The sequence below is a fragment of the Pseudonaja textilis genome, chromosome 8 (assembly GCF_049901715.1).
Source record: "Pseudonaja textilis isolate UNSWEBS1 chromosome 8, rPseTex1.2, whole genome shotgun sequence".
NCBI lineage: Eukaryota > Metazoa > Chordata > Lepidosauria > Squamata > Elapidae > Pseudonaja > Pseudonaja textilis.
Window position 1 is genome coordinate 22,668,114 of NC_141997.1, and position 26,263 is coordinate 22,694,376.

The following is a 26,263-nucleotide window of genomic DNA, read 5'->3' on the forward strand; positions in this document are numbered from 1 at the left end:
TGTTGTAGGTAGCATGCACAATGCTTCTGTTTCAATTTACTCTTGATCATCAATATATGCCAGGAAAAGGCAATGTAGCTAATATGAAAATGGTACTTTGGGCAACAAAATCAGATTCTCTTTATGGGATGGGATGGGATGTTTTGCCTTTCCATCTCACATGAGATCAGAGGATTGAAAGCATAGAAACCATTATCTGCTCTTGTTTTATCTGTTTCAGGGTGATAGTGAAAATGTTAATCTGGTGGGTTTTTTTATAAAGATGCTTGGGAGTTTTTATGTATTGGTTTTATTGTGCTCTTTGTTCTTAGTCAGCTGACCAGAGTCTTGGAACAGTGTGGTTCAGAGATATGCTATAATCCAGGGGTGTCCAACCTTGGCAACTTTAAGACTTGTGGACTTCAACTCCCAGAATTCCTCAGCCAACTTTGCTGGCTGAGGAATTCTGGGAGTTGAAGTCCACAAGTCTTAAAGTTGCCAAGGTTGGACACCCCTGCTATAATCCAACTATCTCCAATTGCCTTGAATAAGGGCCATGTCTGCAGTTGCCAGTCATAATTGCATGGACTTCATGCATCTCTCAAGATAAAGTAAATTCTTGGTTCCTGAGCTGAGAAAGAGATTTAACCTGTTCAATAACCTGATGTCCAGTGAGATGAAGCCAAATACCTTCTTTCGGCTGTATTTTAATGCACTTACCAAGAATCCCATTTATTTATCGATGAGTATTTCTCAGTAAAACATTAACTTGAGTAGATTTGTCTTACGCACTGAATCATCTGCAGACAAATGGCTGTTGTGATCAAGGTCTACACAAATAAGGAAATGCAGCAAATAGATAATGCATTATCACAACTACAACAGCACAAGAAATAGAATGGAAGGTAAATTTGCATTATGCTCTATTTCAGGAAGGTAGGGCAATTCGTTACCTCCATATGAAGTAGTTAACGATGTCCCATATTTTATGAGACAGTTTGTAATGGTGAAACCAATAGAAAATGCTTTGATTTTATATTGGTTTCTGAAAATTGGGCTTCTTTTAGAAATCAACAGTTCCTCTTTTTTATGTAGATTCATATTTTTAAAGAGTCTACTCAAGCTTTACCTTAATGGCTAACAAACATTTATTAAAATGGCCGAATTCACAAAAATACAACACTTTGCTAGAAATACATTTATTACTTTGCAATCTCTAAGGTGCAATGAAATTTCAAAAATTTGTTAGGAATAAAAACTATTTTGTGCAACGATCTTGCAACATCCTGAAATAATGTATTGTATATTTGCATCCACCAAACCTGGGCATTTATTTGGAAACAAATTCATGTGTTTGGAAATGGGAACAGCTCCAAATACTGATGAAGAAAATCGTATTCTTTAACCAATCTTTTTAAGATATGGCACAAATATAGTATTACTGATCTGTACCTAAATTAACCTACATTATTATCATCTATACATTTGTGAACTGGGAAGTTTAAATATTGATTCTTCCTCCACCAACACTAATCAGTGGCAGTTGTAATTCTCCAGAAAATCTTATTGTATCTGACAAAGAAGATTATAGTGATATTATCTAATGTTTTGCATTTAGGAATAAGTATTGCTTTCTAACTGATAGAAAAAGAATTACCTTTTCTCTGTTACATCTACTCCAATACGTTTCTACAGTCTAAAAAGAGAGAAAAACTCACATTTAATGCCTACACAAGTTCTCCCTGTTTGCTAGGCTTCATTATCCAGACCAAACCTTTTTATTTCCAATCTCTCAGTTGAGCTCTAAGACCTGTGCACAATTTGAAACCCTGCTTTAGTTGCTCCATAACATATGGAATATATTCTAGTGATGTTTTTACTTGCTTTCAAGTGAATGTGAGTAAAGTCTATTTCAAATGAGATCAATTCCTTGGTGACTTAATGGAGATGAACTTATTTCCTCAATGCCAAAGTGGCTTACCTCTGCCTTTAAAAAAAATATTTTAATTCTCAGTGAAATCTATAGCCTTGGAATTTCTGGTAGTTTCCTATCCAAATATTAAACAAATCTGAACTTGCTTGTTTTTCAAGATCAACTGGTGTTGGCTAGATTCTACCACCTAATTGGTCAGACTTGAGTAGATGCTCTCAAATCCGCTCTATGAAGTGAGGCTGAGGTCTGAAGGATGAGCTCTAATGTACAATAAAATTGCAGGTGTAACCAGCAATCATGGCTCTGTTTCCTTTGTATATATTACTATATTGTGTTGAGGCCTAGCACCCAAAAAGAGCTAGTGTTAACTATTGCTGAGAAAAAACATTACATTCTGCACTTTTGATCAAAAATCATGCACATCATTATGTATATTAGAAAACATGTAAATAACATTTTTTTTCCAAAAATGCTTTTCATCTTTTAAATGTCTTTCCCACATTCGGGACACAGGATGTCGTCTCTTTCTGTGAGGAAACCACGGCCCACCAACGATAGGGAACATTTCTTGCAGTTGAAACAATCGTTGTGCCATTGCCGTTCCTCAAAAGAAATATACTTGGTGCCACCAAGCCCTGAAAAAGGATGGCATGAGAAAAAAAGTGAGGCACATCAGTGTGAAGTAGTTGGAACTAGATCTAGGGTTATGAAACAACCTTTTTTGACCTAATATTTCCCAGATATGTTTGACCATGACTTCCAAGTAGGAAATAGCAGACTGAAGATGGCTCCCAAAAGCAGAGCCAATGATTGCATTGGAATGAATAGCCAGTAAGTAGACTGGATATTCAATAATTCTCTAGATGGGAGGACTTGAGATTGTCCATAGTTGCTCTAGAGCAGGGGTGTCAAGCACCAGGCCTGCGGTCCAGATCTGGCCTGCAATGCGATCAGATCTGGCCTGTGGGACCATTCTGGAAAATGTAAGGGGCCAGCCTGCATGTCCTCCAGCATGGCTTCAGCCTGATTTACCCAATGCGAAGAGGAAAGATTGGGCCAGCATGGCTTCAGCCCAGTCTACCCAATGTGAAGAGGAAACATGCCAGCTGTTTGGGAAGTGGCATCAGGCTGGCCATGCCCACCCAGTTGGCCACACCTACCCAGTTAGACATGCCCCCCCAGCCCCCCTGAGGTCAACCACAGCCCTGATGCAGCCCTCAATGAAATTGAGTTTGACACATCAGCCCTAGAGTCTAAGACAGTTGCTTATTGTGAGAAGAATGCATGACAGCAACCTCCGCCAGTTTCAGAGCTTGGGAGACAAGGGAATAGACAGCTTGCTCAAACTGCAGTGGGCAGCTTTTAGTTTGCAAACTTCCATATTACATTTTTGAAAATTGCTTGTTAACTGCTTTCCAGCTATTAGGAACATTTGGATCAACATGTTTTACAGAACCAGGTACGTCTCCCTCAATCCTTTTGGAATTAATTATTTTAAAAAAATCCTTATGGGAAAATGCCTTTTTTTTTAAAAAAAAAATGGACACCTGAGGTAACTAAAAGCAATTAAAGTTTACAATTGAGCAAAAAGATACTTAAATTTGCAATTCTAGAATGAAGCAAAATATTTTAACGTTGGATATTTTTGAACAATGGACCCAGAAAGATTGTGTCTAAAAAATAAAGGCAGGATCAAAGTACTTACCGCTAATTGGGTTAGTGCATCCTGCACACTTCTTGGCATAGAGGCTACAAAAGCAATTTAGACAATATGCAAACTCATCTCGGGAAGTGAAACGTTGTCCAGATAGCTGTTTTTTGCATCCAATACACACAAAACACTCTTTATGCCATGGCTGCTCTCGGTAAGTAATTCCTCCAGTAGTGATTGGCTGTTTATTTAAAATAGGAGTCAGAGGGGAGGAAAGAAAGGGAAGAGTTCATTTTTTATTTACTATGTGTCATTCATGTTCTTTAACTTAAATAAAATGCAAATGTTTTAGAAAGCAAAGTAATCTTGAGCAGTAGCTCCTAATATTTTAAGATATTGTCCAATGTCCAACTAATCCATAGGTTTATATTCAAGAGAAGTTTTCAAGGTTACAAGCACAAGAAGGCAACACCTTTCCTCTCCTCAAAACATACACATATACACATGTTACACTTTCCATTTTCTCCCCAAGGTAATTTCTATTCCCAAACCAAGTTCCCAACCCAACAGATTTCTCCAAGGGAATCAGTATTGACCCTCAAAGCTTGATGCGGCTCTTCATTGTTATTCATGGTTCTATTAAAACAGTATTTCTTAAATTATTTTCATATAATAAATGTTTGGGGGGATGTCAATAATCTGAAACTTCATGAGAAGGTCAGTGGGCTCGAGAATTTGTGGACTCATGCCTTAGACGGATTGAATTCTTCTATTTAATGTAATAGTGGTGAATAAGAAAGATCAGCACTGACTTTGTATCCATATGTACAAGAGAATCAAATAATATTCCAGACTTTATACTGGAATAGGAATAGATGTATAGAATTTGGACAGAAACATGATCTTCGTCTAAGTGTCCTATAAACATTTTGCCACTGAATCTCAGCTAAGTTTTTTCTGTGGATCACTAAGATCATAATGTAAATGTAGCATAGATAGTAAGTTGGAAAGGTTCGTGGTTGTTGAATGGGTTTGAAGTTCTAAGTGGCTCCAATAACTATCCATTTTAACAATCATCCTGAGGCCAGTTTTCAAGTACCAGATTTGACTTCCTCTTTATCAATTGACTCAGAGAAAGTGATGTCTTTTCTCTATCAAATTATATTATTCTGTACCAATTCCTGGGTAGTCATAAAAAGTCTTCTGGCAAGAAATTTGCCATCCTTATTTACCCCCATGTTCCACCATTGACTTTCAGTCCGAGCATCTGAATTCTCGCTGTATCAAGGCATCACAAAACTCAACAGGTTTTATATACTCTAAAGCTAACTTCAGATGGCATAGTAATCCTACTTACCTGAACTATAATCTAGCCCAGGACAATTTAAGGTTTAGATGCAAGATAAAGTCAACATAACACAGACCTAATATTGCCAGAATGTGTGTGTTATGGTTAGATGCAAGCAGGAAGAAAATTTGCAGCAGCTGAGTGAACAATGCACTAACAAACTCCTAATCTGATTCAAACACTCACTACAGAATTCAGGCAACTGCAACATAAATGTTAAAGTACAGATAAACCTCAAGAGAGATTTCTTTCTCACAGTTCATGAGTCTCTGTGTGGACTTCAAGTCCCAAAACTGATGGACTTTAACTCCCAGAATTCTCCAGCCAGACATCCTGGCTAGGAAATTCTGGGTTGAAATTCATCCAAAGTTACCAAGATTGAGAGATACTGCTCTGTACTTTGGTTGTAAGGAGTAACTGAGCACAGCAAAGGCAGAGTTTTCTCCCTGTTCCTTCCTCTGGTCTGATTCCTCTTCCACAATTATGTCATTGATAAGAAAGGTTTTATTTTAGAACAATTTATCTTTCAGTATCAGATTCAACAAAAGAAAGGGCAAGTTATGGTAGGACCATATCTTGGAATAATTGGCTTGGATAAAGAGGAGAGGTAGACAAAATACATATTTCAGAGCATAACATTTCGTACCATAATAAACTTTACCTTCTTGCATTGTACACACTGCATAGCAAATTGTTTCTCATAGCAGGGCACACAGAAATTCTGATTGTCCTTGGGAATAAAACTCTTTGTTCCAATGGGCTGTTGGCACCGATGGCAGATAAAACAGGTCTCATGCCAACTGCTTCCCTTATATTCCATCTTCCGTGTCCCTATGAGAAGAATAAATCCAGGACCACCCTTTAAGTTGTTATAGCACAAAAAACATACAGATTCCAATATGTTTCATTTCTACCTATTCCATTTTCCAGTTAGTAAAAGGGAAGAATCTGGGTAGGTTACTAAAACTTAGTCAGGAATAATGTCACCCTATAATCTTTAATTTCTCAGATCCTGAATACTAAAAATAAGCCCTCTGAAGAATAATCCTCCCTAATTTGGTGTCCTTCAGACATCACAACAGATATTGCTATCACAAGTGGCCACTAGATGGCAAGGAAAGAGATGAGTTTTTTTCTGCCACCTAGTGGCTGTTTGTGTTATTGAAATCTACATATGGCAACCCTGGGCATTGTAGAGTTGTATTTCTAATTGACTCCAAATATTGAATGAATTCACACAATGGAGCTAGGCCATCATGGTTGGTCGTCAACCATAGTTGGTTGAAACACAGCTGTTAAAATCTTGGGTTTTTTTACTTCTTTTTGAGGAACAGGAACTGATTTTTGTTGGATGAAGGATCTATGAACTACCCTTTTAAAATTAACAAACATGAAAAACTGTTTCATAATTCATCCTTTTTTGTAATAGCAATATGGCAATATTGTTAATTAAGGAAGACTGAAAGGAGGATAATGTAGAACCTAGTTAGAAACCCTAACTCCATAAAAAGAAACAGAAAAACCTCTGACTGTACCTACAATATATATGCTGCCACTCTGCCTTCTCTGTAGCATCAGCCTACCACTGTGGTTCTTGACCATTCAAAAGACATCCAGTGCAGCTCTCCCGCAACCCCCATTTTAGCTTGACTGTCCTGAATGAAAAATGTTCTATGCTGGCTGAAGAACACATTTCTACCAGATCATTGGAAGGCAGATTAAAGTCTTGATAAAGCACCTTGCAAAAGAACCTTCCTCTGGTTTTAGAAAGTATTTTACGAAAGCCCCATTGTGTCTCCAGAGCGGACAAGTTCTAACCTGGCATGATGGTCTTTTTGCACTCGTTACACTTGGAGGAGTATTCGTTTGAGTAACATTCGGTACAAAGGAGGTGCTCTTCCTTTGCAGCAAAAGGTTTGTCCACCAAGGAGTTCTTGCACTGGAAGCAATGGAAGCAGGTTTCATGCCAATGACGATCCTTGTAGGACAGGTCCTGTAGTGATCCCAAACCACATAAACCCATGTGAAGAAATACTCTATAACCTTGGGACAAATTGACTACAGCATTGTACATGAGGACTAACAACTAATGGAAAACATGTGACCAGATATGATGTTTGAATCCATCTAAATTTAATCTCTAGTTTGCCAGTTAGAATTCATTTTTAAAAAATTCTTTGAATAAGGCATTGTTGCTATCCTTTTAATAAACACAGCTTATGTGAATGGCCCTTTGCCCCCTTTTTCCTTAAAAAAAATATGCACTGACATTTTTCCATGTTTAATCCTTGCACTATATGCAGTATCTTTGTAGTCTGCCCAGAGTTGTATCCTTGTATGAATGAAGGTGAATGTACGTGTCCCAGGATAATGTCGCAGGATCCAATCTGGATTGGTCACCAGGATCAGACTTCAATACTTCCAATGTAATCTACTGGATCCCCTGCATGGATTGCCCCTGTGACAATGTAGGACAGATGGGGAGGAAGCTAACCACCAGATTGCAAGAGCACACATGAACAGTCAGATGAGCAGACCGAAACTCATTGGTAACTTCAATTGCAATTAACAAAGAGATACATTCAATTTTGAAGCCACCAAGATTGTTGGACGAGTAGTGCAGAAAAATAGCCAGGGAAGTATTTGATGCCTGTCAATCACATGAGTACTGATTTATTGCCAGCTTATCAAATACCTAGGAGTTGAAGGCTTGGTAACACAAGGAAACAGCTAGTGATTTAATAGCCAGCCATCAACACCCTGATCAGCAACTAAAAAGCCACACACAACCAGGAATCATATAAATACCACCCAAAGAGTAATCCAAAGCATACACTCTGCTAGAGAGAAGTTCCCTGAGGATGGGCTCCAGCACAAATTCTAAAGCTCAGAAGTTTAAACCTCTGGTCCTGGTGACCAACCCAGACTGGATCTGTATCCTTATATGCTATCTAGAGTCACTGTTGTGAGATAGATGGCTATACACACATAGAAACACATTTTGGATGCAATTCTTTGCATCCCACTGGAGCAGAGAAAACTGGGACCAAGGTATTCCTGCATTTGCTACTAGGTCTATTCACTCTTGATGTCAACTTCAAGATTTTCCTTGCTCTCTTTCTTAAGGTTCTTTACCTAAAATCCATTTCAAGATTGCTTTTTGGTCTAGTGGTTAAAGCACCAAGGTAGAAACCAGGAGACTGTGAGTTCTACCCCTGCCTTAGAATGAAAACTGACTGGGTGACTTTGGGCCAGATTCTCTCTCTCAGCCCAACTCACTTCACTTCACAGGGTTGTTGTTGTTATGGGGGAAAGTAGGAAAAGGAAGGAGTAATAGTTATGTTCATTGCACTGGGGTATTTATACAAATAATATAAAGGTGGGATAATAAACAAACAAACCCCTATATCAAAGACATATTTACAGAGAAGACTTTCAAACAAAGAACTATACTCTATACAATCCTGAGCAATCTGAACAAATTGGTCAATTTACTCATAGAAATTTATCAGCATCATTCATAATAATCGAAAGTATTTCAGTGTATATTATGAGTTCATTTGAAAAAGTGGAGCATGCAGCATATTCTCATTTGTTTTTCCTCTTTGTAAACACCCAATAAGTGTTAGAAACTATTTGGATGTACTGGGACTAAAAGCCAAAATGTTGTCTGGACTAGGAAAAAATGCTATCATATGCTTTGATATCTCTGATAAAGCCAATTCCCATATTAGAAAAGCCCTACTCTACAAGATGGCTTGCAATTTGCTAATATTCAGACTAATCAAATGAACACATAACATAGAACTGGGCTGCTGAAAACTTTTCTTTTTTATTTCTCATGGAATTTTATTTCAGATTCAACCCCACATACCTTCCTGTATGCATCATTTTTTTTAAATTTTTCCTGCTAAACTGAGTGGAAAACAAACCATAAAATATGACAGCTGTTGAGCTTTGGAGAACTAAGCATATATAAATCTGTTTTCCTCCAGATTTATCTATCTATCTGTCTATCTATCTATCTATTATATATACATAAATAACATCAAACCTTTGATACTATTTATCATTTAATGCAAGAATGGGATCTTAAAATTGCAATTAAGGGATTATTAAAAAGATACAATGAGAAACCTATATGCCAAGCTTGTTTGCTGCACATAAGCAGAGATGTACCAGGCACTCAAATCATGTATCATCAAGAGAACTCACATACTTATTACTTTTCAGTAATTTTACAGCGTACTGTCTACTGAAACGTTTCTCAAATTTAGCAGCTTTAAAATGTGTGGAATTCAACTCCCAGAATTCCCCAGATAGCCATTCTGGGAGTTGAAGTCCACACATCTTCAAGATATAAGTTTGAGAAATACTGACCTATTGTATATCATTTCTGGGAGTTACTGGAGAGTTAATACTGTATAACCATCAGTATAGCACACCTCTGCTTGGTCATTCTCTCCCATTGTAGTTAGGACATCAACACAATGCACAAGTCAACACATAAACAAGCATGTGTGAGTACACAATTTTTCACCTATATTCCCCCATTACTAACAAATATTTTCTTAATTGTTCACTCAGTTAAGGGTGAGAGGAAGGGGCCCAGCATCTTTCATGACTCACTTATGTGCCCTTGCGGAAGGGCCTGTAGTGCAGGAGAGATCAGGTAGCACTAAGCTTCCCCAATCCCTCTATCTGGGTTGAAAAATCCAACTAATTCCTTGCTCTTAGATATCTTGAAGGCTTGAAAGCAAAGCGATTCCGGAATGTCAATATACACAAGGTTACTTAGAAGGAATTCTGGGAAGAAACAGTTTGTCAACTTCAGGAATTTCCACATACTAACCTTTCTTTTTTTTTTTTTTTTTGGCTTTTTGGCTTTGCTTCTGCTGGCTGCCCCTACCCCCCTGAAGTCTAAAATAAATTAAACTAATAAATTAATTAATCATATTAGTTTATTTTGGGCACTTGGTGATCAGCTCACTTTTATCAACATTTGCAGCATCTGGTAGTCACATCTGCAATTTTTGCTGGCTTTTGCCATTTACGTCCAGTTTTCAGCAAAAAGCACCCATTGGGTACAATCATGACTTCATTTAACAGCTGTGGCATTTACTTAAACGGCCATGGTATTTGCTTAGCAACCACTGCCAACAATTTGATCAAATCAGGCCTGCTCACCCACTGAATGGCTACAACAATTAACAACCATAATTCTGGCTCAAATACAGTCATAAATCAAGGACTATCTGTAATATATTTTTGCAATTTAGATTTTTTAGTTATACAATTTTTAACATTTTATAAAAAGAAGGGAAGGAAAAAGGCCTATTTGTTACTTGCTTACTTTTATGAATGGGGACAAATCAGTCTTTGTTGCTCTTATTAAAGGGTTGCATTCTTTCCTTTTATCCCACCTCTGTCCTCACAATCAAGTTGATTCCTTGTGCCTTTAAGTTGAGGGGTCATTCAAGCATTTTGCCCAGGCTAGGATGGGTACAGTACTTGAGAGTGGGTTCCCTCAAATACAGCAGCACTTCTGGTTTTCATGGTATTTGTTTTGATATAGATAAGAAAAAAAGTAGAACGTATCAAAAGGAAAAATAAAGTCAAACAGAAAGATTGCTTATCTCAGGACAAGAGAAGAACAACATATGGGCCAACTGTTATAAGGAAGCTCAGCTTTGGCTGTTTTGAAAAGTCCCAATTAACCAGAGCCATCGGCAGGGGAAATCTTTCTTGCACCCCTTGACATGGGAAGAATCCTTGGGCCAGGGGTGGGATTCAAAATTTTTAACAACCGGTTCTATGGGCATGGCTTAGTTGGTGGGCATGGCTTGGTGGTCATGTTATTTATATAACCATGTTATAGTGGACATGGCCAACTCAATATCACTCACATCGAGACACGCATCTCCTCGCCTGGCCTTTCATGACTGTGGGGATGCTGCAACAGTCATAAGTGTGAAAAATTGTCATAGGTCACTTTTTTCAGTGCCATTGTAACTTTGAACGGTCACTCCACACAAACAAAGTATCAGCAAAGGAGGGGAAAAACTCCAGAGAAGTTCCTGAGACAGGAAGTCTAGTCCTGCCAAGAATGTAATAAGGGTTAACGAAGAGGCAGTTTCTGTAAGCAACACCAGAATGTTTCCTTCCTGCCTTCCTTACAGGATTAGGCCAGTAATTTCTTCTAACAACCTGTTCTCCGAACTGCCTAGAATGTTAACAACCGGTTCTATCGAATAGGTGCGAACTAGTAGAATCCCATCCCTGCCTTGGGCAACCTTTTGGAGAGACTTACTGATGGCAAGTAAGGAAGTTTAGGCCAGGGAAAAGGCAGGGCAGCCTACCTTACAATCACAGCCGATTGGCTTCTTACACTCCTCACAGGTGTTGGAGTACAAGCTCTCATAGCACTTGATGCAGTAGGGACTGTCCTCCTTCAGAATGTATTTCTTGCCAAACAGCGTCTCCTTACAATAGTGGCAATCAAAACGTTCGGTCATTTTGGCGTCAGGAATTTGATCAGGCTGTCAACAAAAAGATGAGAAGGGTTAAGTTCAAAATGGGTGGAACATCAGCAGGGAGGAGGAGGAGAAGGAAGAGGCGGAGATGATTACTTTATTTTCCACAATTCCTTCTAGGGGCCTCAGGAGGACATATGAAAGGAGCCTTCAGACATGCCCTTATCATCTCAGGGTTTGACTACTGTAACACAAAAGCTTCAGTGAGAGTCCAGAATGCAGCAGAATAGGCAGTGATGTGCATGTCTTGGAAATTCCTATGAAACCCCTCTGCTTCACAAGCTGCACTGGTTGGCAATGAGCTTCCAGGTGCAATGCCAGGTGCTGGTCACTGCCTATAAAGCCCTATTTGGCATAAGGCCTTTTAGCCTGAGACACCACCTGTCTCCCAAAGTATTTGCCTCGCTGGTTCAAGGAGTTGGCACCAGTGGTGGGATTCAATTTTTTTTACTACCGGTTCTGTGGGCGTGTCTTGGTGGGCATGGCAGGGGAAGGATACTGTAAAATCTCCAGTCAGAGGTGCTCTTTGCCAGTTCTCCGAACGACTCAAAATTTCCGCTACTGGTTCTCCAGAACTGGTCAGAACCTGCTGAATATCACCTCTGGTTGGCACGCTCTGGGTTCTTTCCGTTAAACAAGGCTACCTATCAGGACCTCAGGTGTGTGCCTTCTGTAATTGTACCCAGGGGTGGGATTCTACCGGTTCAGACTGGTTCAGGCAAAGTGCAAGCTTACCAAACCGGTTGTTATTCCGGTTGAATTGCACCATTGGTTGTACCTGCTCTCTGGAACCAGGTTTCCACCCAGATTCCACTTGTCCCTACCCTCTCGGGATTTCAAAGGTCCCTGAAGACGTGGCTCTTCAACCAAGTCTTTGGTGAGGATGATTGACCCCTCTTTTCTTATTTTTCTTTCTTTGCTTTCTCTGTCATCTTTACTTATTTTGTTGTGTTGTGAGGTTGGGGGGTTTGAGGGGTCTTTTTGTGTTATTTCTTTGTTTTTAAATGTGTTTAACAATTTACAAACTATCCAAAGTCACTGAAAGGGGACAGCATACAAATTCATTATTATTATTATTATTATTATTATTATTATTATTATTATTATCATCATCATCATCATCATCATCATCTTCTGATAGGAAAAGAAGATGAGCTTGTGAATTGACAGCTTGCTAACTCCAGGATAGTATCTTCACCAGAGCTCCTTTTGTGTGATAAATACAGTAAGGATAATAGCTTCCCAAAATATAATAGCCTATCAGTATACAGACGGCAAACTGTATAGTGCAATATCCTCTCTGCTTTGAGTATGAGCACAAGACTCATATTTCCTGTAGGGGAAACAAGATGAACTGGGAAAGCCATATATTTTTGTTTTCATGGGGAGAATAATATCAGGAGCAAATATCAGGTTAAATGGCATCATTGCATGACCAGCCTCCTAACTTTAGAAACTCTCCATATTTCATGTAAAATTAACCTTGGTGATTAAGCAATGTTGTTAGATCTTCCCCCAGTATAAACATAGCCCAGTATGGGCAGTGTTTGTAGATCCCCACTTGTTTTGATCATGCCTGATAATCAAGCAGACCTTTGAAGTTTACACATATTTGCAAACATTCTCTGTGGATCTTTGAACAGTCACTAGCAGGATAATGAAGCCTGTACAGAATTCCTGCTGATTTTCACCACAGAATGGCTTTTTTTTTTTAAGGGAAAAATGTTGTATATTTGCTATTTTGTATTCAACCTGAAAAAATGTTTGGAATGTTTCCTTCTTGGCTCAAAAACCTGCAGGCAGAAGATCCGTCATTCCATCCCATTGTTCAACTGCAGACAATGGGAAATGGTCACTTTCATTCTATCAGCTTGGTTTGCTCCTGTCAATCAAGGGTTCAGAGCACATTGATAGGACTTCTAATGTTCCTGGGCCTGTCATACAGAATGATGTTCAAAGCAAGCCACTTCAGTGGAGCAACTTTCCTACTCATTGTTGAAAATCTTCTATCATGGTTAATATTTGCAAGATGCGCAGGAAGTTTGTTCACATGCATAAAGTAATCATGAGAATACATCAGGGTTTCTTTTGAGAGGGAGAGAGGGAGAAAGAGGGGAGGGGGGAGAGAGAAGAAAAGCTTGTGCATGAACATTAACTGAGAGTCAGTTTAGTAGTTAAGGCACCGGACTAGAAAGCAGGAGACTGTGAGTTCAAACCTTCCTTAGCCATTAAAGCAGCTGGGTGACTTTGGGCCAATCACTCTCTATCAGCCTGACCCACCTCACGGGATTTTTAAAGTGATATAAACAAAAAATATAGACATTCTATCACATATTCTATTTTATTTATTTTTTGCATATCTCTATTTACATTGATAACAGTATTTTGTCATTAGTAATACATATATTTACATTATTCCTATACATTAATTCTTATTCTGTTTGAGATAGATTTATACCATCTATCTCAAATCACATAATATTTCGATTCATTCTTGCCTTTTAATTCCACTATAAGTTTATCCATCTCAGCACAGTCCAGTATTTTTTTTTTATCAAGTTCTCTCTGGATGGTATCTTTTCTGTTTTCCAGCCCTGTGCAGACACTAGCCTCGCCACTGTTATTATGTATAAAATGATGTATTGGATTTGTTTGCTAAATTTCCCTTTAACTATTCCTAATAAAAATCTTTCAGGTTTAAATTCTATTTGGTGTTCAGTAATTTCTTGTAACCATCTTTGTATCCTCATCCAATATTTTTTAGCTTTTAGGCATTGCCACATTTGGAAAAATGTTCCATCTTTTTGTTTACATTTCTAACATTCTGGCTTTGTATTTGGATATATTTTGGCCAATCTCACTGGCTCTATCACATATTCTATTAACTAGTTCTGAAGTAACAGGAGGTAATAAAAACTTGTTTATGTGAGACCACATTTTAATGTATTATGAAGTAGATTATAGTTATTACTACATGGTTAGTTCACCAATTTCTATTTCAAGTAAGCAGAATAAAGTTGTACTGAAATGCTCCAAGATGTTAACGGGCAGTCTATCATTTTCCCCCCAAAGGCTGCCACATCTAGGTCCTTCTTTAAATCAAGCATTCATCTTATGAACATAAGAACATCAGCAGTGCCTGTAGGAGACAAACCTAAGAAACAAAATGGAGACTGCACCAATTTCCCCCTTTGTCTTTTGGCTGTAACTAAAGTCAAATTCAGTTCATCTCTTTGCCTAATCTTCATCAGACGGAAATGGACCCTCCTTATCCCCAGACAAACACCAATGCAAGCTCTTCTAGACCAAAGAATAGTTAGCCTCATCTCACCTGCCCACAGCCTATTCCAAAACCAGCCCTTAAAAGGGAATTACAACATAGAGAAACCCCAACATTCCATCCTATATCAATTGATGACCTTAGCAGTTCTGTTGTCTTCCTGAAAGATCCATTTACCTAACAAAAGAACTATCCACAGGTACACTGAACCTGACAGTCAGCCAGCAAATCAGATCCAGAGGTGGTATTCAGCAGGTTCTGACCAGTTCTGGAGAACCGTAGCAGAAATTTTGAGTAGTTCGGAGAACCGGCAAATACCACCTCTGACTGGTCCCACCCCATCTATTCTCTGCCTCCCAAGTCCCAGCTGATTGGCTACATCTTCTTTTGTTGCCCTGCATGGGAGAATGGAGCTGGATAGCTGGTTAGTGGGGTGAGGACGGAATGGGGATTTTACACTATCTTTCCCCTGCCTTGCCTACCAAGCCATGCCCACCAAGCCACATCACACCCTCCAAGCCATGCCCACAGAACCGATAGTAAAAATTTTTGAATCCCACCACTGATCAGACCTCTAGGATTTACTACCTTGTATCAAAATATTTGTTTTTCCACTGTTCAGGGTCCCTCTTTTTCTAAAGCAGCTTCCCAATGAACATGGGGAACATGGTTCTTCTCCTCATTGTTGTGCAGTTTCTTCAGACTGAAGCAAAGCCCTGCTGGATCAGACCCCTGGCCCATCTAGTCCAGCAATCTGTTCTCACAACAGCCAACCAACTACACAGGAAAGTCCACTAGTCTGTCTGTAGAAGGACCTCTGGAATAGTCAGACTACCATCAAAACTAACAGCAATTAATTTACAGGATTTCCATGAAATGGTAGAACAAATTTTTGAAGTTAACACTATACCATGGCAGAAAATTCCAGGGCTCAATTTTGCTAGGTGACCTCTGGTCCTAGAATTTTGGGAAGAGGAAAATAGCTTCACCTTGTCCACTTTATCCATATTTTGCATACCTTTGTATATTTCGATCATGTATTCTATAAGTATCCCACTTAACAATGCCAGGAGGTAAAGAGCAGGAATAAAAGATGTTCAGAAATGAATTTGCTAATGATACCACAAAAGATTCCAGAAGGGATTTTTTTTTCAAATAGGAAAATTCAAATGAAACACAATCAGCATATACTAGTCCACAACATGTCATAGTCCACTATTTTTCTGCAATATTTAGGTACATGAAATACATTACTGTAACTATTTTAAAAATTATCTACTTGGGTTATGATAGGTCTCCACAATTAATTATAATTACATCTAAAATGTTTCCCATGTAGACATTTGTTCCACAAATACATATTAAAAAAGATTTCTATCCATGTCCCATGTTTTTATACTTTATTTTGTTTTCTTTCCTGAAGTAAACTTTAGGTATTTCTCTCAAAAAAAGTCTTCAGACATAAATCCACAAAGAATTGGAGTTTCCAAATGGAGAGTTCCAATCAACCAAAAATATTTGGAAAACACTTGTGTTATAGGTTCAAAAACTGTGGAGATATTTATAACGTCTCTAGTAAACTATAGCAAACTAAACTATAAGGAACAGATCATTTTTCATCTCACTTCTAGTAATTGGAAAAAGCATTTCTATCATCACGTGAAAATTTAATATTCTTCCTCTAAGAATTCTCATTTATTTTTCACTCATAATCACAATTCTACACAAACAAGAAAGGAACATAAGTAACAGGTAAAATAGAATTGTTTGATTAAAAATATTGTTTATGAAGTAATTTCTTAATCCAAGATTTTGTTTACAAACTTTGGGTGGGGAACCCCATTGAGGAGGCAAAAGTTAATAATAATATTAATAATACAAATAATAATAATACTTCCTGATCAAGTTTGTACAGGCAGTATGGATATGCTGAAAAAACTCATGTGGGCTTAGTTTCTTAATTTGCCTGCAGAAGTTCACATTGGATAGTTTCTGGATTGTAAAGTTTGAAAACTTCTGAGTCTTTTTAGATTAAAATAACATTATTTAAATTACCCAACCCTAACAACAATGTGATCATTAATTTTACTTATGACAGGGATTGTTCATGTACTTTTAGGAAACTGTGCTGCTGCAAATTTTGTGGATCATTGATTATGCACTTGAAATATAATTTCTATAGCATACATTTAAGTTTAATTTTTATATGTCATAAATTTTCTTAACAATTCATAAGCATAGTTCATAGCACTTTAACTTAATGTTGGCATCCCCTACTGCCTTGTAGCAATGTATTGTTTTTCCTGGATATTCACTATTTTAAGGCAATGTTTTATCTTTGTAATCTTTCTACATTTTATAGAGAAATTTTCAATTTTGTTCACTATTATCAAATACTATCTGTCAAGATTCTAACAAGATTTAAAAGAAATATTCAAGGTTTTGTTTTGTTTTTGGCTTGGGCACCTTGTGGACCAAACAAATTCCTTTAATACTGAATTATGTTTTCAGTTGAACTTGGTTATGCTCAACTGGAAACAATAATAATTGAAGAATGAAATATTAATATTCTTCTAGACCAGGGGCAGGGAAACTTGGCTCTTTTATCACTTATGGACTTCAACTCCCAGAATTCCTGAGTGAGCCATAAATGGTTCCCCATATGTCCTACAATTGTATATTAAACAATCCCATTCAAATCAAAAATTGATTTCCCCACAACTGAAAAACCAGTACGCCAGGGATGGGGAACCTTTTATGGCTCACTCAGGAATTCTGGAGTTGAAGTCCATAAGTGATAAAAGAGCCAAGTTTCTCTACCCCTGTACTAGGCTAATAAGAAATCCTTTACACTAAACACTTCTCCAGGTCTCACACAGATGATTTGGGGGGAGTAATGGGAAAAGAAAATCAATGGATGAGAAACGAACGCTTCATCTTTTCCTCTGGATGGAGTGCATTATCTTTTACTCTGAACAGAGTACTACTTCCACAGTCAGAGCTGGTGAATAATTTGGGGACCCTTCTGATATGAGGTTCCTGTTTGATGAGGACAGGTTGCAGCTGTGGCCAGTGGTGGTGGTGAGGCTTTGAACAGATTTGTGTTGCATGCCAGTAACACCCATTCCTGGACTGAGAGGTCCTGGTTACTTCCCAGTGGGACTTTTACAAAGAGTTCTAGAATTTGTTCTTGAAGATCACCCAGAAATTACCATTGGCACAGTGTTAAGCATCCTTCAGTTTGCCCATGTTACATTTTTGCTGTGTGAACTTCAGTGGCTTCCGTTTTCTTTTTGGATGTAATTCAAGATGTTGGTTATTACCTTTAAAGGCGTAGATGGAATGGGGCCAGATTACTTGTGGAATCACCTCTCCCTGGAGGTATAGCAATAACAATAGCATTTAGACTTATATACTGCTTCATAGTGCTTTATAGCCCTCTCTAAGCAGTTTACAGATAATATTGTCCCCAACAATCTGTGTCCTCATCTTACTGACCTTGGAAGGATGGAAGGCCGAGTCAACCTTGAGCCGGTAAGGATCAAACTCCTGGCATTGAGCTCAATTAGCCTGCAATACTAAATTCTAACCACTGCACCACCACAGCTCTTCTGCCTGTTCTGTCAGGCTGGGCAACTCCAGATCCCTTCCCCTAATAAAGGTTGCCATCTAGTGGGGTCTAAGAAGTATGCATTCTCTGTAGCAGCCCTTGAATTGTAGAATATGCAACCCTTTTAGCCTTCTGAAAAACCATGAAGGTTTAGAATTGAGATAAAGTGAGGTTGAATTCTATGCTTTCATGGATTGGGAATTATGGGTTTTGTACCATTTGATTCTATTATTGCTATGACCTTCCCACAGTTATATTTTACAAGATGGGATGCTATATAAAAATGTTAAAGAGCTCAAAGGATGTAAAAATATTATTGGCTTCACAGTGATATCTATAAAGTTCCTACTAGCAAACAAATTTTTGTCATTCAACTGTAGGACGTTAGCACCCACCTCTCTCCTAGAAAAATGAAATATCCTAGGAAATATTTAAAAGGCAGAATATTTCCCCTAAAAAGAGAAGTAGAAACTCAGAAGTAGAAGCTTACCCCCACCTTTGTTAATGGGTGGGCCATTAAGGCCTAGACCAGAGTATTCTACATAACAAAGGCCTCTGCCCATGTCACCACCTGGCCTGGGAAGATTGATCAGCCAGCACTCAGGTGAAGCCATGTGGTCCTGACAAAGCCTTCAAAGTTAGCTAAGACCCCTGCCCCTGGGAGTCTGACAGTTAATGGGATACATTTCTTGCACAGAAACAGGAAACACTAAGGTGGGGCCTAACAGAGGGTATATAAGGGTCTCTCAGCATCTTGGCCCTTCCTTCTCTTTTCCTTCACCTTGAAGCATGTGATCATCCTTTTCACTTTGGAGCTCCAAGCCAAGTGGTCCTGTCCACCATTAAACCATCTTTCCAAACAGCCTCCATGTTTCCAGTGTCTTTCTTCCCTATTTGGAACTGAACCCAGAAGGATATTCCTTCCAACACAACAAATATACTAAGGGCAAGAGTGCAGGAGACATACCTTTAATGTACAAGTTGTAAAATCCATCAATTGGAAGGATCATCTCACTTTCCCTGAACCTGCATCAGAAGAAAAAAGTGATTTACCATGTCTGTCTACATATTAACCAACTTCTTTTACGGTGAAATCAGTTTTATTGGAAGACAAACGAGTTATGCTACATTCACAGTTTAAAGTGTATCAAATGAGAACTTTGAATCTCCTGAGAGTGTAAATTATGTCTGCAACCACCAGCGTCATTGAATTCCCATTTCACTTTCATCGTACTGACCCCTGTCCCCGTCTCCAAATTTTCAAAACAAGAAACGAAGGAAGGCAATTGGGCAATAGAAAAGAATTACTGAGACATTATCTAGGATGTTGCAATCTAAATAGATAAGTGAGATTCAGTTAAAGAATTCTGTTGTTAGGAAATATCAAGTTAGCTTCGGAAAAAAAGTTCTTTTTGTGCCTGGCTCAGAAAAAAAGAGCCACCAACTATTTCAATTATTGTTGATCCTGTATTTGGCCACCAACCAACCCTTATAGTGGTATAAAATTTTACCATCATCCATTGGAAAAATATATTGTACTAAGAGGGTGACTAACTTGGAAAGTGTAAATGTTTATAGTTGGCAATAGACTGATGTCAACATGTGATCATTTTATATAGACACTTTAGGCTTTTTTTTTTCAGTCATTTACGGTATGAGATTTCTATTTCCATTTCTTAATCATATGCCTACAGAGGTTCAAGTTATACATTATTTAGCTAAACCATAATGTATTTTGCTTAGATTTAGCTGAGAATGTAAACTATGAACTCTGTCAAATAATGAGCTTGATTTAAACAATACAGTAGTATGACATAAGCCAGGTTAAAGTAAAACTCTATTGTCTGAGATTTGGTATCTCTCTCATCCCTCTGTCAGCTTTTGGAAAAGAAATAAAAACTGAAAAAAACACACACCAAAGGATATCAAAGGATTATTATCTTGGCAGTCACCAAATTGGCCAAAGACTTCTAGAAAGATCTCAGGCACATTCGTTCTTCTTCCTTCCTCTTTACACAATTAGCTTCCTTCCCCCATAAAGAAAAAAAGAAAGACTAAACATATTAAAGATTTGTCAACTCTACACAACAGGAAAAAAGAGACCTCATTTTAAGAAGTCCTGACCCTCCTTTCTTTGGAGTGTGTGGGTTGTTTTATAAGTCTATGGTGATTTATTCAATCGAGGAGAATGCAGGCCAGCTCATACTGGGTTATTTGACATGGGGAATGTTTAGAATGTGCACTTTTCCTTCTCATGCAATAAATTGAAAGTCCTAGTTTTAATCAGCAACAAGAGCTTGGCATGAGGCACAGATGCTTTCTAAGGCTGCGGAGGACAAGCTGCTATAATTTTTCTTCTCTAAATTCAGTGTTGAGTTTCAAACTATAGGAGAGAATCCAGTTTTTCTATCTGAAAGTATCCCTAAGTGGTGTCTACACGTTAGTTTAGTTCAGAAGACACAGTCGAACTATATTAAGGCCATTTTTGAAAGCACAACTCTTTACAAAATATTGCTATTGGTATTATTATAATTTTGAACTCAAATAAATCTCCTTATAAATGCTAGAGTCCAGGCCTGTCAAACTGGCGGCCTGCAGGCCAGATGCATCATGCACAGGCCACGCCTATCCAAGCTCCGCAAAGGCAAAAATATCACGATATAGCACGATATATCACATGATATAACTGAGTTTGATACCTGTGTGCTAAACAAATGAGGAAAGTACTGTAGAAGCTTTTTCTATTGCCATAATACAATCTAGCAGAAGTAAATTGTGACAATATGTAATTGAAATCAATGGGAGTAAATGCACTGATTACATTTTTAAGCAGATTTAACTGGAGCATGAAGTCCTTTTGATAGACTGAATTTCAAATCTTCAAGCTCTGCCCAAAATTTATCTTGCTTTGGGAGAAAGGGGATACTGAAGAAATATAATGAATGATAAGCCAAATAACAATTTCTTTTAACAGCCTTCAGAGATGATTTTGAATGCCATGTGTATCATGTAAAATCATACATTGCAATGTCCTACCTGTCAATGAATACTTCAGCTTCAACCATAACAACACAAGAGCACACAACAGATACAAACTCAAGGTTAACCGCACCAAGCTTGATTGCAGGAAATACGACTTCAGCAACAGAGTGGTCAATGTCTGGAATACTCTACTTGACTCTGTGGTTTCTTCCCCAAACCCCAAAAACTTTAACCTTAGACTGTCTACTATTGACCTTACCCCTTTCCTAAGAGGTCTGTAGGGGGCGTGCATAAGCGCACCAACGTGCCTACCGTCCCTGTCCTATTGTTTCTTTTATTTTTCTTTTATTTTTCTTATATGTACTCATTTCATGTATTCATAATTATATATACACTTTTACTTATTATCTCGTAAACAATTGACAAATAAAATAGTGCAATAGTGCAAACTGGCAACTAAAAAAAAAAGGGGGGGATACTAAAGAAATATAATGAATGATAAGTCAAATAACAATTTCTTTTAACAGCCTTCAGAGATGATTTTGAATGTCATGTGTAGTAATCCAAGGATATTCTGAATAAAAAGGAAAATGCAGTGATAATCACCTACTATGGTGGAAAGAGACATAAAACATTCTGGATGCCTGCTTAACAATGAAATAAATATGTAAACAACTCACAAAACATGAAATGGGTGTTGACTGTAACATATATCATGTATTCGTATGTTCTACAGAAGAAATAGTAAAGCTGTCAAAGGGTCAATGGGGAAAAAAAACTTTGCTCCATGTTTATATGAAATTGGGAATGCTATAATTTTTCTGGTGTGTAATACAGAGATCGCGAGAAAGCAAACAGGCAAGACTCCCTTTGTTTTCTGTGCTTCTGCAACTGGAAAATCTAATAGGAGTCTTTGTTCTTGTAGGGAACAGGATATATTTCCAGGAAGACAAATAAACCAAGATGTCACTTGTTTGTGATCTTCTCTGGGGCTTATTCAGCATAGCATCTGCCCTAAAAAATGTCCTGGTGCACAATGACATGCTGAGAAATCCCTTGGTTAACTTGTCACAAGCAGAAAAGAGCAATTTCTCCGAAGATAAAGAAGAAACACATTAACTCCTGCCCTGTCACCAGCCCCCTGCCTGGAGTTTTTAAAAAAGGACAATCATTCCCTATTTGAATACACTTAGAGTTTTTATGTCCTGTCCAACCTCACAGCACAGGCTTTGTTAATTACAGCAAAACCTCTCAAGGTTCATTGATTGGTTCAAAGATTCTTTGGGACAAAAAAAAGGGGGAGGAGGTGTACTTACAGGCAGATAATTAGTAGCAGCCTCTGGAGCTGGGATGGAGAATCATATCCATGTATGAATGGGTAACCAGGTATTCTGCTGGAAGAGAAGGGGGCGTGCGGTTAGCCAGGGAATCCTTGCGTCTGTGCAATCTGGAGTCCTTTCCCACTGTCTGTGTGGTGTGGAAGCAGGCGTCTGCCTTCACAGCCTAGTGAAAAAACCCCTGTGTATCATTTTACCATATATGGAGAGAAAAGCACCGAGACACTCACTCTCTGTGCTCAAAGCAGCTGGCATTCTCTGAAGGAGTCACGCCCGTCCACACTTACCTCTCTCTCAAGTCATCACCCTGCCTTTGATCAGTTCCACTCCACGGTGCCTTCAATCATCGTAGTTGTCGTCGTCATCATCATCATTGGGCTCCCTACTCCTGCATTTATTTCTTTGTGGCAGATGTGCCTAAACATTTGAAATCTTTCTTTCTAAGCAATACCCTGACTGAAGCAACCGCAATTTGCATCAGAAAGAAAGCAAGAAGTTCACAAATCAAGTTGTTCAATATTTGCTTATGCGTCCATGCCCTCTTCTTTATTAACCTTACACCTCTTCACCTACTTAAGGTCATAAACAAGAGGGTGATGATATTGGATTGCTCATGCTTTACTGCCCTTTGCAAAGAAACCCAATCTCGAGAGGAGCCTTCCTTCATCCAGATGTTGGTGAAAATTGGTGGACAACAAGGATGGGCAAGGGCCATATGTCCCAGAATTCAATGAATTAAATCTTCCCTCCCCTCCCCTCCCCTCCCCTTCCCCTTCCCTTTCTTTTCTAAACATTTTTAAACCTCACAATAGGTGAAGCTTATCTGGGTGGTTTACAATAAACACACCAAAAAGGAAAATAAATAAGACACCATCAAACTAGGCAGCAGCGAAGTGGCACTTCTTGACTTACACCACAATTGAGCTCTAAATTAATGATTGCCAAGTGAGATATTTTTTTAAGTGAGGTTTGCCTCATTTTGCTGCCTTTCTTGTAACAGATTTTAAGTGAATCATTGCGGTTGTTAAATTAGTAACAGGATTGTTAAGTGAATCTGGCTTCTCCGTTGATTTTGCTTGTCAGAGGACATCATATGACCTGTCATAAATATGAACCCATTTCCAAGCATCTGAATTTTAATCACATGATCACGGGAAAGCTGCAACTATCGTAAGTGTTAAAAAAACACCCATAAGTCACATTTTTCAGTGCTGTTATAACTTCAAAATATCACTAAATGTAAGTTGAGGAATATCAATAGTCAACATCTAAAACAATATGAATTAAAATATGAAATGATCAGAGTATGGTTAAAAAGCCTGGGAAATACAGGTACTCTTTAACTTACAATAGTTCATTTAGTGACCATTCGAAGTTACAACACCACTGAAAAAGTAACTACCTATATATATTTTTTCCTATTACAGTTTGACTGCTTTCCCTCCATCACTCAGCTGGCAGATATGTCAACATCAGACTTTAGTTCCCATTTTTCGTCCCTTTTCTTTCTCTTCTATGTCTTTTCCCAAACATGGCCCATGATCTGACTTTCCTCCAAGTTAACGTGAGAACAACCCTATTCAGCTTGAAGTTGCCCTTGGAAGGCTACTGAATACGTTTTCTGATCAGAAAAAGCAGCTTTTCTCTATCCTTGCCACACTGGTCCCATCATTCATGTGCATTTAATCAGTATAACATAAGGGAGGTAGTTTCTTGTCTAGGGCTAAGAGATTAGAATTGCAAAAATTCAAATCACAATTAGATGGAGGGCTTACAGTGTCTGTATCTCTTTCACTGTCATCTTTTCTTTTTTAAATCTAGAGTGGTAGTTCAGCGCTTTTCACATTTACATTTTTCTAATTTATACATTAGAGTTTCATTCAGATGCTTTACCCTTTGAGAAGAAAACAAGGATAGCTACTATTAAAATCCATTCATTTCAACTAGTGGAACTTTAAGGAGTTCTTTCTCTCCAGTATTCTCATCCACTTCTAAGCACATGCAGTATTTATTTCTATGAAATAGTCTAGAAAATAAGTGAGATTTGCCTTCCATATACTGCTGAATGGAATACAACAATAATGCTATTTTCCTATATCACTAGGACCTCCAAGGTCGCTTCCAGCCCTGTGATTCTAAGGGGAAAGGGTTGATGAAAGCATGTTCTCCATAGGTGAAGCATTATGAAATATCCAGACACTTGAATGATGCAGTGGTGGGATTCCATTTTTTTTACTACCAATTCTATGGACATGGCTTGGTGGGCATGACAGGGAAGGATACTGTAAAATCTCCATTGCCTCCCCACTTGTGGGGGAAGGTTGCTGCAAAATCCCATTCCCTCTAGTGGTGGGTTTCAATTTTTTTTCACCACCGGTTCTGTGGGTGTGGCTTGGTGGGCAGGGCTGGGACAAGAGGCATTAGCTTGTTCACTGGACAATATTGGTGTCAGCGTTCCAGGGAAAATCCATTCCTGTCAGTAACTCCAAGACAACCATAATCTCAAAGTACTTTTATTAGAACAGAACCTGGCACATTCTGTGGAAATCCAAAACTAAAAGTTTCCCCTAGACTTCCCACAAGATCCCGACCTAGAAACCATCCCCTTTTTTCATCATCACGTCACATGAACCAATCCCAATTTCAGTTCCAATTCTTTCTGCGCCACACACTACCTTGAATTAAAAAAAAGAATTTATTTTGTCTACTAAGAGCTACTCAATTAATATCACCCCCTACCATTTCCTAAGCTATGTGGCAGTGATGAATTATGATTTAATATCTGACAATTGGTCTGATCAGGATAATGGGTAAGGCAAATGAACATATAGCATTCTGGTAGGGTGGTGACAACCCCAGGCACTTCCTGGCACTCAACCATTGCTTTTTTAATGAAGACTAAAATGGAATGCAATGGACTTTGTACACTAGTAGGAGCACTGTATTTCGGGAAGGAAGGGGGAGAGGGGAGGGAAGCAACATCTGTTGGCAGAAGATCTGAAAAAGGTAATTAGAACTGTGACCTTGACAGCTTGGTACAAAGCAACGATTATGAACAAATGTAAACCAATTTTAAACACCTTCTTTTTCTAGTATGATAGTAGATCAAACAGATTTAAGAACTGAGCGTATACCCATGTATATATTTTATGTATTTAAAAATGGGCTGGGATACCATCACGTGGTTGCAGCTGCTATGCCTTTTCTGGGGGTCTCTGTAGATGCCCCTGCTTTCTTCCAGTTGCTAGGCAACACAGAGAGAAAGCAACCAGGACGGCAGCTTTTATGACTCTTCTTACTAAATATGTTACAACTTGAAGAAGAAAGCTTGCACTTCCTTTTCATGATTCCAGCACATTTGTGACATTGTAATTACTATATACAGGGCTTATTCCCCCCTCCCCATTTTAAAAGTAAAAACAACAATAGGAGGGAAGGAGCAGAGACTAGATGATGAAAAGTTTCTCTCTCCTTTTCTGTTCAACTTTCCACACTGTCACAAATGTTATTTTTGTTTCTCCCATGGAAAAGATTCCAGTTCTCTTATTAATTTCCATTCAAGGAATGAAACTGCTGAGAGTCCCTCACCCTTTTGCTTAAATTTTCAGGC

At 38.4% G+C, this 26,263-nt stretch overlaps 1 protein-coding gene across 6 annotated transcripts; it reads right to left on the reverse strand.

Annotated features, from left to right (window-relative positions):
• Positions 1–1,109: 1,109 nt before the first annotated feature.
• FHL2 (four and a half LIM domains 2) lies at positions 1,110–23,301 on the reverse strand. 6 transcript variants are annotated; one of them, XM_087938510.1, is made up of 9 exons: positions 22,941–23,160; positions 22,633–22,710; positions 19,302–19,360; positions 11,271–11,450; positions 10,265–10,456; positions 6,730–6,904; positions 5,573–5,742; positions 3,618–3,804; positions 1,110–2,547 (listed from the first exon to the last, which is right to left on the reverse strand). In XM_087938510.1, the coding sequence occupies exons 6-9, from the start codon at positions 6,734–6,736 to the stop codon at positions 2,396–2,398; spliced, it is 516 nt and encodes a 171-aa protein (XP_087794636.1). In that variant the 5' UTR covers positions 6,737–6,904; positions 10,265–10,456; positions 11,271–11,450; positions 19,302–19,360; positions 22,633–22,710; positions 22,941–23,160; the 3' UTR covers positions 1,110–2,395. The 6 variants fall into 6 exon arrangements, with proteins under 6 accessions (XP_087794636.1, XP_087794631.1, XP_087794632.1 ...); XM_087938505.1 differs by lacking the exon at positions 10,265–10,456 and having other exon boundaries at positions 22,941–23,301; XM_087938506.1 differs by lacking the exon at positions 10,265–10,456 and having other exon boundaries at positions 22,633–22,707; positions 22,941–23,166.
• Positions 23,302–26,263: the final 2,962 nt, after the last annotated feature.